Here is a 12222-nt window from a genome sequence, read left to right as displayed (position 1 = left end):
CTCTCTCTGGAACTTTCCTTAACCTGTTGTGATTGGTTGACAAGATCACAGCTTGGGGCTTTGACAGTGCATATACTCTCTTTGTTACAATATGCAATGACAATTTGATGGCCAAAAATTATAATAAAGTTGCTGTTCATTACTAGTAAAGAAATACATTTAATGACAGGTATTTCTAGTAACACAGTATGTTTTCAAATGTCATAGGCCTATGCATGTTTTGCCAAGAGAGAGAGAGAGAGAGAGAGAGAGAGAGAGAGAGAGATTTTCTTACCCCCTTTTTCCTGATATCCAATTGCGATCTTGTCTCATCGCTGCAACTCCCCAATGGGCTCGGGAGAGGTGAAGGTGAAGTCATGCGTCCTCCGAAACATGACCCGCCTAACCGCGCTCCTTAACACCCACCAGCCTAACCCGGGAAGCCAGCCGCACAAATGTGTTGGAGGAAACATTGTTCAACTGGCAACCGGGGTCAGCTCGCAGGCACCCGGCCTGCCATAAGGAGTCGCTAGATCACGATGAGCCAAGTAAAGCCCCCTCGGCCAAACACTCCCCTAACCCGGCGACGCTGGGCCAATTGTGCGCCATCCTATGGGACTCCCAGTCACGACCGGTTGTGGCACAGTCTGGGAATGAAGCCCATGTCTGTTGTAACACCTCTAGCACTGTGATCCAGTGCCTTAGACTGCTGTGCCACTCAGGGGGGCCCCGAAACACTAAGTTGCACGCATATGAGTCAGAAACAATAATTCTAGTTAAAAATTGACTACAAAGTGTAAATAGGATAATTTTGGTCATAAAGTAAGTCTTGTCTAAAAGAGAGTTTGGAATAACAGTGTGTCACATTGAGTAAAATAATGTTGGGTTTGGATTACAATTATTTAATCAAATCATGCCCCCCTTTTCCAAGCTCCATGTACAAATCGGCCCTCCACCCACTTCAGTTCATTGAATGGGGCTCATCACACCCAACATGTTCAAAGGATGACAGACTGAAAAGCCTCCACAGCCAAAGTTATATGGTTTGCATGCCCTGCTGACGGACCCAAGTATGCTGAATAGCTAGGTGGTTGGAGTTTGTCGGCCCCCAAGTCTGCACCTGTAACGCTAGGTCAGTGTGCAATGACTGGTGGTGGTGAGTATAACCAGAGATACTGGAATATCTCAACAACAATCACTATTCTGCCTCAAAAAGATATCCACAGGTAAAAACATGAAAGGCAATCGCAACCAAAAATTACCGAAAAAAAACCATGAAGTGTATCATCCCACACTATCATTTACGTAGCTCTAATTTACCTAGCAACCTCTCTGGTATAACTTAACTAACAACGTTAGATAATATAGGTAGCTAGCTATCTTTTGATAAAGCGATGCAGGCTAGCTAACATTAGCTAGTGAGGCAGGCTAGATAACTTTTAAGCTAATGTTAGCATAGCTAGGTCATTATAACTTAGTTAGGTTGTAGCTTATACACGTTTATTGTGTATTGTCTAGATATTGCTGCAGGGCTCTACAGTGCAACTATTTACTCTTACATGCGCATAAATATTTTGCAGTGCGACCTGGGATTTTAATTTAGGAACACCAGTGCGCCTAGAAAAATTAATAATACCTCAAATATTTTTTATTGTGCTCCTACATTTCTTTGTGTGTGCCTTTTCCAACTTAGGCGCACACACGCTCTATGTAGAAATAATATGTAATATTATAAACTGGGTGGTTTGAGCCCTGAATGCTGTTTGGCTGACAGGTGTGGTATATCAGATCGTACACAACAGGTATGACAAAACATTTATAATTATTGCTCTAATTACGTTGGTAACCAGTTTATAATAGCAACAAGGCACCTCTGGGGTTTGTGTTATATGGCCAATATACCACGGCTAAAGGCTATATCCAGCACTCCGCTTTGCGTCGTGGTATATTTTACATATACCACACCCCCCTGGGCCTTACTGCTTAATTATCATTGGATAATGCTAGCGAGGCAGGCTAGCTAACGTTAGCCTACAAGTCGAATTTGCAAGTTAGTTCAAAGCTCATACAAGTGTATTCTGTATTGTGTCTGTGGAATTATTGTGTCTGTGGAATTAGCTTTACTCAAGTTACTGCCCTGATGACACAAATGGCTTCATCAACAACGGTTGTGAGTCTTGTAAAAAGTTGTATTAAAAAATACCCAGTACTGGATGTCATTTTGGTTGTGAAATGCATTATCAGAAAGCTTCTTTTCTTTATAACAAAATGCACTTCACCACTTGGCTGTCTATTGTATCACCGTGTCACAGGCCCTCACAGTCAACACCACCTCATAAAATGAGGAAGTGCAATGTTTATAAAGATTGCCTGCTGCAGTTGTCCAGTTTGAAGATGACATGCAGCTCTCTACATTCAATTCCATATAATTGAATAGCCCATTTCATAGAGTGTTATAAACTGGACGATTTAGTAACTTACTTTGAAAGGATGGGGATTTGGGTCTAAATAGGCATTTGGCAGTCTAAATAAAGTGCACTTGTCTTTAAATGCCATTTCTCGAAAGTCAGACTCTTCCCACACGCCAACTAATTTCTCTACTTAAGAAGCATCTACATTCAACTCATTTCATGTGGTTATCCTTATATATATTCTCCAGACTTGCCCAGAGGGAATTGTTGATATGTTGTAAATGTTTTATTCTAGATTTTTTTTTTTATATATTCACAAAAAATGCATTTTACATGCATGTCTTTAGTGTATTACAGATAGAAATATGAAAAAGTTTCAAAACCTAGCCTGGAGGTGGCCCCCATAGAATTAGGAATTAGAATACTAGAATAGCGATGAGCCTTCTTATGATGGAATAAAGGTCATCCATCTTGGTCAGAGAGTTGGTAAACCATGGTTTGCCAGTGCTGTGATAAGATATTGTGTAAAATATCTTGTGTAAAAATGAATTTGAAGAATGTATCTGCACTGTATGTTGGTTAGCTAGCCAGTTTTAGAGGAATGATTCCATAGATTTTTCAAATGAACTGACAACATTCCATTCAAACAATGCAGTCAATACACATGCATACACTGGCTGGAATTAGTAGATGATAGGACTTTGACAAGTTGTAAATGCAACAAGTAGGCTACTGGTATTTTATCATATAATAGCATTCTCAGCTTTCCAATAAAAAATATGAAATGTATGGTCTGTTTACATATATTTAGAAGCTATTTATAACAGTAACATATATAAATCATGTAAACTGTATTTATGATTATATGACAATATTTTAGGTTGACAATAACTATATTATACAATTTTTGATACATCATGTCTTTGCTTTATTTTCCTGCATAAGTAAAATCAGGATTAGGCCTCTTCTGACATTCATTCCAATTAGACTGGGTTGGATTTCTCCCTGACCAATATGGCTGCCATTTTCCTTCCATTCTGGAACTTCGAGGGTTTATGACGAAGCCTCCTCTGGATCTCAATGGTCGTCGCTGGTCTTCACTGACAGGATGTTGGTCGTGAGCAATGACCAAATCTATCTATGGTCGTGACAGAGGGAGCTGCGTTGATAAAGAATTCATGACAAAAGGAAATAATTTCAGCAGTTATTTTTTTCCACCATCAGGCCTAAATGTCAGTAAGCTTATGAATATCTGACATAGGCTAATTAGCCTATCTGCTAGAAAAAAAATATCTTCCAAACGGTCTCACACATATAGGATATATTTAGCCATTTAGAGGTGTGTTTTGTTCACAAGAGGTCTACTGATAAACGATTATTGATTTAATTGTGGCATGTCTTTGAGAACCCCATCATTTACCCTCCATCCCCTACTTTGAAAGATGGGATCGAAACTGGTAGGCCTAAATGACACATGTAGACCTAAAATAGCACCAAACGTTGCATCTCTGAGAATATTGGGTGTCTCTCCCGCTTTGACGGATGAACCTGCAGGCCGTCTTATCTCTGTCTGCAAGGTGGTCCTTTGAGCTTTACACCAAATTCTGCCAAGTCTCAAGGCATCCCTACGCGATCGATACAATCTACTGCAAAAATAACAAAGCAAGTGGAGGATTAAAGGATTCTGATCATTTATCCGATGTACCTATTTTCCTCTTATGTGGGTCGATGTTTATTTAATTTAGGCTATAGGACTTTCACTGTATAGCCATGCAGCTAATCAGGCTAATGATGATAGTCATAAACGTGATGTAGACTATACCCGGTAGACTGTGCTGCTTCAATTGATTTTGGAGTCCACTGTTGTTTGGTTTTGCATGCAAACCTATCTGACTGGCCCAAAAAACGGGGAGATAATTGTGTTCCGAGTGTTGTCAAATGATATGAGCTTGACCCAAATTACAAAGTATTACACTACTTAATTATCATTGTTGCACAATATAAAACTATCGGAAATACATTCAGTAGCCCAATGGTATTCATTTTACATGTCGCATTCATTAATTCAAATGCATTCATCAAACACTTGTGAATTCGCGGTTTATTAATTCTCCTTCATAAAAGGTTAAAATATTAGTCAAAACAAATACACATGCCTAATGGTATTTTTCTCAAGTCAACATCCCAACTGATATGATTTAAATACGCTCCATTGCTCTTGAACTAAGACTTGGAGCATTTTACAAGGCATGCACCTGCTGTAATAAACATGGATTTTTATCCCTTAAAATCTCCCGCTATAGGCCTATGTCAGTGCATATCAATTCACAATATAAGGCAATAGTTTTTCCTCGCGCTTGCCCAAGATAAAAAGCCAAATAATAATGAATAATTTAATAAATAATGGTTTTAGGGGCTTATCGAATATGGAGTGGCCGCAACTGCGTGTCCTTATCTCTCCTCACCACATTGCGCCTGTGTTCCGCTCGCTCCCCATACTAAGTGGCGCACTGGACGTGATGTGGAATTATATAGACCTCACTTCCAGCTTCCACGCAGCACTTCAGTGAATCTAAAACATCAGACATGGATTACCCTCGACAAAATGGCTCCACGCATAGGCTACTCTATCAACAACACTCCGGCTATGGTAAGGACAACACACCCAAATAGGCCTTATCAAGTCACATATGTTGTTGTCGATTTATGGATATGTTATTGGTAATGCGAATAGATAGTTGGAACATTGTTTATCATTGGTCGTTCCTATTTCGCGTTGACATTTGTTTTCTCGGTGAAGTGAAATACATTAGTTAGCCTATCGAATTAGGATTCGTTTTATCTACCAATAAAATGTGATTTAACACGAAACATGTACAAAGATTCGATATATTCATAAATTATTTCGTTTTGATAAAATGTCCTCCGTCTATCGACGCTTTCATTTAAATCAAACAGACTAGCCTACACACTCAGGGAATGCTAGCTGATAGGCTAAGATTAATTTATGGGTGATCATTTTATTTTGCAACAATGAACAACAAAGCTATTTGAAATATAAGTTAGTGATGCATTAGGTTATTATATCTTCATAGGCTATTGTGAAACAGAAAATGATGTAGCCACCATAATGTTTTTGTAAAAATGTGTGATGGCCTAGCGTACCTACACATTTTATAGAATGAAAAGGTTGGCGATGCATAACATTCTGTGGACTGTGGCTCAATTAAGGTTCAAGCTTTCAAAGGCTCATAAATAAACTACGCGAAACGCACTCTATTCCATTTCATTTTACTTGCCCTACAAGCTATAGCCCAAAAACTATTCCCACAGTGGTGGTGAAAAAAACGACACCAGTTCCTTTTTCACATGACGTAATAATTTTACTGAGGTGCAAGGAACGGATTATTTTGAAACTCAATCATGAACACGCAACAAAGTAGGCTAAGAACAGAAATAATAAAATAAAAACCAAATGAAAAAGACAAATCGATGAACGAAGAATTATGAAATCAATTGGAAAAACAGGCCCTCGAGTGACAGAGGTTATCATTCCACTTATATTAATATGAGTATGTTATATAACGATAATGATACAGTGAAAGGCAATCAATTGTATTGATTTCCACGCAGAGATAACGCTTCCGTTTAACTGCACGACGTTCGTTGGACAGAAGCAATAATGTTGGGAAATCGTGAATTTAGAACCAAGGAAATTAGCCTATGTTTTTTAACAAAGAGGCAAACAAATAGGCCAACAATTGTTAAAAATAAAAATAAACATCACAAAGCAAGGCATTGGCTCTGATAATATCCTCTAAAGTATTAGCCATGAAGGGATATGATTTTTCCATGTGACGGACCGCAAGAGTGCAGTCCAAACAGTTAATTGGATTAAAAGCCGTATTGACAAGGGAAGCAGTAACTCAACAGTGCGTTCGTAGTTAGAAACATTGACAGTATATGCACCAACCCTCATAGGTGCAGAGAGAGCACCGTGCAGAATACACAGGTCTGCCTGCTGAGTTAGTTGATGACTTGCCGCGCGCGGGATTGACTGTAGGCCTACCATTTTAGAGCTCTGGGTCATTCCAGTGTCGCGCGCAGTCTGCAGTTTTGGTATTTTATTCGTTCGAAAATGTTAGATTCATACATAAAAAGCATAAAAGCTTCTTTTTTTTGCAGGTGACATCAAGGATTAATATCGGCGGATGAAAGAGATCGTTTCGATGCGCAGTCATCCGTCGTTGGCATTACGCAAATGCACTTTTACAATTTAAGACATATTTACGCACGGTCTAATCTATCGAATAACCGCGGAAATGATGGAAAAACTGAAACCAGAAGTTGGGCAGCTCAGTCCTATGGGCAAGGAATGCAAGTCTCCACACCACGACAGCCTGACTACTTCCATAGCAGGTCGTGTAAGTGGGGAGGGGGGCGAAGCTGGTGGTGAGACACAGGAAGCGGCGTCGGCGAACTCAGCTGAGAGGGATCGTGTCCCGGGGGAGCACTGCAACCGGACTATTCTCTTTAATGCAGTTACCAAGGAAACGGCGTACCACAGCGAGCAAAAAAAGGAAGTGCCTGTTATCGAATTGGCCAGAAGAGGAGGGCTCGTGGACATAAAAGCTAAGGACATGACGGCAGACGGCAATCACAGGGTACAGACCACCGAGCTGTGCAGACCTCCTATTCCACTGACACTGCCTTCCCGGGACCCGTTTTTGAGCGAAACTCGAATGGTGCAGTTGAGCCAACCTGGGTACTCTCTCCCTGCACGAGCGATGCTGTACAGTAACTTTGCTCAACCGCTCGCTACTATGAACAGGTAAGGCAAGCTATTCATTTGAAAATATATATGTCATAATAATGTGATTTTTCATGGACAAGTTTATGCCATGCGGGCACTGTTTATCTGTCATATTTTGATTGGTGTAGCCTATTCTACTTTTAGGACTGAAATGTGCATCGCTATTTCAATTTTCAGAGTTTGTTTTCATTATCATATTATTATTATTATTATTATTATTATTATTATTATTAGGCCTATTAGTATTACATCAAGTCTTTAATTTGGTCTACATTAGGCCTAACTGTCATCATTTAATTCAATAAAATCACCAGAATAAAATAGTCGACTTATAACCTGATACTCACTGATAAAAACTAGTTGAATCATCATTGTTTCCACACCATTTCAACCCAAAATCGTGTTGAATCAACGTGGGACAACTCATTGAATTTGCAAAATGTAATCTTTTTCGCCCAACTTTTAAACTAAATCCAGTGACATGGCGACATGTTTTGTTGATTTCACGTTAGTTGACAACTAAACCAAATATAAGTCAAACCTAGATGTTTAACTGACATCTGTGGCCAGTGGATATAAGCTTATATATTTGTAGAGGGAATTTGTAATTTGACTAATTCCCACGATCTTCCTGCAGTGGCTACGGTGGCGAGATGGAACAGTATGGCATGTATCCCAGCCATCGGATAAAACGTCGACCTGCACCTTATGAGATTGAAATCAACGATGGTAATGGTAAGATCATATCATATTTATTTGTTATACTTAAAAACAAAACAAAAATATATATATAGACACACAACCATTCAAAAGTTTGGGGTCACTTAGAAATGTCCTTGTTTTTGAAAGAAAAACACTTTTGTCCGTTAAAATAACAGAACATTGATCAGAAATACAGTGTAGACATTGTTAATGTTGTAAATGACTATTGTAGCTGGAAACGGCAGATTTTTAATGGAGTATCTACATGGGTGTACAGAGGCCCATTATCAGCAACCATCACTCCTGTGTTCCAATGGCACGTTGTGTTAGCTAATCCAAGTTTATAATTTTAAAAGGATAATTGATGATTAGAAAACTCTTTTGCAATTATGTTAGCACAGCTGAAAACTGTTGCACTGATTAAAGAAGCAATAAAACTGGCCTTCTTTAGTTGTCTATCTGGAGCATCAGCATTTGTGGGTTCGATTACAGGCTCAAAATGGCCAGAAACAAAGAACTTTCTTCTGAAACTCGTCAGTCTATTCTTGTTCTGAGAAATGAAGGCTATTCCATGCTAGAAATTGCCAATAAACTGAAGATCTTGTACAACGCTGTGTACTACTCCCTTCACAGAACAGCGCAAACTGTCGCTAACCAGAATAGAAAGAGGAGTGGGAGGCCCCGGTGCACAACTGAGAAAGAGGACAAGTACATTAGAGTGTCTAGTTTGAGAGACAGACGCCTCACAAGTCCTCAACTGGCAGCTTCATTAAATAGTATCTACAAAACACCAGTCTCCACGTCAACAGTGAAGAGGCGACTCCGGGATGCTGGTCTTCTAGGCAGAGTTGCAAAGAAAAAGCCATCTCTCAGACTGGCCAATAAAAAGATGAGCAAAAGAACAAAGACACTGGACAGAGGAACTCTGCCTAGAAGGCCAGCATCCCGGAGTCGCCTTGGATTAGCTAACACAACTTGCCATTGGAACACAGGAGTGATGGTTGCTGATAATGGGCCTCTGTACGCCTATGTAGATATTCCATGAAAAAATCTGCCGTTTCCAGCTACAATAGTCATTTACAACATTAACAATGTCTACACTGCATTTCTGATCAAGTTGCTGTTATTTTAATGGATTAAAAATGTGTTTTTCTTTCAAAACAAGGACATTTATAAGTGACCTTTTGAACGGTAGTGTATATACATATCACACTTTGGTTTTTCACTATTTCTGGAAATATGGACTGGTGTATATAGCATCAACCTATCCTGGGTTAGAGGAGAGAAGGGAGTTTTGGACATGAGCCATTTTAAAGAGAAAAGCTGCATCAGTAGGACAGCTATCTGGCCACTTGTAGAGTTGTTAAGGCATTCCTTCAAGACTCACTATTGTTGAATAATTTCCTGAAAAAAAGACTGAAGTCAGATTTATATTGTGTGGTTTACACAGAGAAACACTAACATTTGATTTGGTGGCTGTGGGGGATTGGGAGCCCCCTGTAGGTCCCTCCCTTCCCCAAAGAGCAGATAAACAAGTCATAACAAGTCATTGCTCAGGCTTTTCAGGGGCCACGCGAAACTGCGGTATGCCACTGTCAGGTCCTGGAAGGCCGCAGTGCAGGCTTTTGTTCCAGGTCAACTCTAACACATCTGATTCCTACATACTGCTGGTGTATGCATACAGTGTATAAATCAGACATGATCAGAATACCTATGTAACAGCCTCTCCTCCTCTCCCTCTCAGGCTCGCAGCCCAAAATTGTGAGGCGGATATTCACCAACAGTCGTGAGCGCTGGCGCCAGCAGAATGTGAATGGTGCCTTCGCCGAGCTTCGCCAGCTCATCCCCACTCACCCGCCCGACAAGAAGCTCTCCAAGAACGAGATCCTCCGACTGGCCATGAAGTACATAAACTTCCTGGCCAAGCTCCTGGACGACCAGGAAGGTGTGTTGGAGGCCGGCGACAGCGGTGGCATTGTGGGGGCGCGGGCCCACGAGGCCCGAGAGGAGAGCCTGTTCCGGGAAGAGCCCCTCCAGGGAATGCTGTCGCCCAGCAACTCCAGTTGCGGGAGTCTTCTGGACGGTAGTCCCGACAGCTACACCGATGACCAGGATTTGTCTATAGGGTCTCGAATGCCCACCTCCAGAGGCCTCCATCATCACTCTGGACTCCACATGGACGAACAAAACCAGAGATGACTCTACGTTTTCTTTATGGGGAGAAGAAAAGAGAATGTGAGGAGGAGCTTGGCAATTTTCTACCAACCAGAAGTGAATGGGCATCAATAGGATGGTTCCGATGGCGATACATTTCATGCTGTGTACAAATTTGATCTTTCTCTAATTCCTGTTTCACTCAATGGCCCTGTTTGTCGTTGGCCTTTCCAGAGGTGGGTATGTTCTCTAGTGGAACATAAAGGCTTTCTCCCAACTGCTGTTGTAAGCAGGTGATGGATTGGAAGTCATGACAGACCTAAAATGTAACTCAGATCATAATATCGAAAAACAATTAAGGGAATTTCCAAAAACGGCATGAATCTCAGAATGGTACCTTTTCTAGCCTGAGATCAAAGTTTGTTTAGGTACACTGCTTGACTCTTTAAACGACAATGAGAATTTTGTTCTTAAGTACTATGGACTGTACTAAATTTAAGTGATTTGTGTTCTTTTAGTAACTCAAATTTGGAGTTATCAAATAATAGTATTTCGACCTGAATTCCAGAAACATTTTTCTTGAACACCACGTCATAAGTTGTTGGATAACACAGTTTATTCCCAAACACACAGTTTTGCAGTGAGATAACTGATAATAACCGATAATCGGTAAAAAACTAAATAGTTTTAAAAAAGTGGGAGATCTCTGTGTTGCTGTCAATGTTAATGTTGGGAGAAGAACAAAATGTTTTAAAGTGTACTTGTTAATGTGATATTCACATAAACCACATGGTTACAATATTTACCATACAAAATTTGAGGTCAAATTGTTGCCATTTTTGTATGGAATAATATGGATGGCATATTAGTATGACATGCACATGACACAGACACACGATCGCGCACCACACAGAGACACAGAAAGAGAGAGAGAGACACACACACACGAGGGCATGATTCCTGTCCAATAATAGAACAAAATAACAATATATTATCTCTGTATCTTGCAATGTAAGAGGTACAAATGTACATAAAAACAGACCTGTACATTTGTATTGAACAATGAAACTTGCCATTTTTGTACTGCTTCTTTCATTGTGACCATGGTACATTGAGTTGATCATTTTTTCACATTCACTTCTTAAATTTCTCTTTAATTGATAGCATTAGTCAAGTGTTTTACCACTGTATTTGACATTATGTACGTCTGCTATTTCAGCAGACTATTGAGTAACCAGAAATGGTACCTTTAAGTCTTTGATGTATTAAACAACAAAAGGGATATTCTTTTGCTGTAAGGTGATTACGGAGACATCTATAAATATATTCAATGTTATATCTCAGAATTTTATATACCACAAAATAAAAATGAGGGGAAAAGTATACTGTTACGCTCATCGTGTATTCAAATTTCTATGTAATATTTCTTAATCGTCAATTAAAGATGTGGGTCTATGAAAACGACAGTAATACAGTACAGTGTACATCTCCCATCACCAGTAGATGCTTCCAGTTTTTTAAAGGTTGACTGGCTGTATATGCAGTAGTTTGTAATCAAAGACATGTTGATATTGCCATGGCAGGTACAATCCAAGCCCAATAATTCGATTTGTTTTATTTATTTCAAAGTTGAATCAAATAGAATGACGATGACGTTTAATTAAGGGAATTTAGGGGGCATTTTAGAAATTGACCCCAACCCCTGTAACTGTCCATAAAAAATGCCTTGAGAATTACAACACATTTTTTAGGGCAGTTCCCAGCTTTTCAAATTCCCATCCCTAATTATGACCATCATAATTGAATAATCGATCCACAGACAGACCCCACAATCAATCTGGAGCGATGCCTCTTAGATGAGATGCAATGGGTCCAATGTAGTCTCCATGTTCCCACCATATGAATTGAACACTATCGTTATTATCCACTTATTAGATTGAGATAGTGCTAGAGATAGAGTGGCCAGTCTGAGCTAGAAGGTATTTGAGGGGGCACCAGGGAACACTATGTCATGATTACAACTCTATGATGAGCGGAGAGTTGGAGCTGATGACTGATAAGGATCACAGCCAATGAAAAAGCCATCAGCGGAGACCGTGAGGTTAGGCTACTGGTCCCGTAGCGAATGAAGGGGTGCGTGTGAAACACTGGCACATCACCAGT

At 40.0% G+C, this 12222-nt stretch overlaps 1 protein-coding gene across 1 annotated transcript; it reads left to right on the top strand.

The window, feature by feature from the left end:
* Positions 1-4933: 4933 nt before the first annotated feature.
* On the top strand, positions 4934-11442 carry LOC129811017 (T-cell acute lymphocytic leukemia protein 1 homolog). Its single transcript, XM_055862113.1, has 4 exons — positions 4934-5040; positions 6576-7221; positions 7841-7938; positions 9650-11442. The coding sequence occupies exons 2-4, from the start codon at positions 6713-6715 to the stop codon at positions 10102-10104; spliced, it is 1062 nt and encodes a 353-aa protein (XP_055718088.1). The 5' UTR covers positions 4934-5040; positions 6576-6712; the 3' UTR covers positions 10105-11442.
* Positions 11443-12222: the final 780 nt, after the last annotated feature.

The sequence above is a fragment of the Salvelinus fontinalis genome, chromosome 14, assembly GCF_029448725.1.
Source record: "Salvelinus fontinalis isolate EN_2023a chromosome 14, ASM2944872v1, whole genome shotgun sequence".
In the NCBI taxonomy this organism is placed as follows: domain Eukaryota; kingdom Metazoa; phylum Chordata; class Actinopteri; order Salmoniformes; family Salmonidae; genus Salvelinus; species Salvelinus fontinalis.
Note: the sequence above shows the minus strand (reverse complement) of the source record. Positions and strands in the feature narration are given on the sequence as shown.

Excerpts from the sequence above, each read along its gene's own strand:
- LOC129811017 (XM_055862113.1), top strand. The coding sequence starts at position 6,713 with ATGATGGAAAAACTGAAACCAGAAGTTGGGCAGCTCAGTCCTATGGGC. Across the intron at positions 7,222-7,840 it reads CCGCTCGCTACTATGAACAG|TGGCTACGGTGGCGAGATGG; the intron begins GTAAGGCAAGCT and ends ATCTTCCTGCAG. Across the intron at positions 7,939-9,649 it reads TGAAATCAACGATGGTAATG|GCTCGCAGCCCAAAATTGTG; the intron begins GTAAGATCATAT and ends TCTCCCTCTCAG.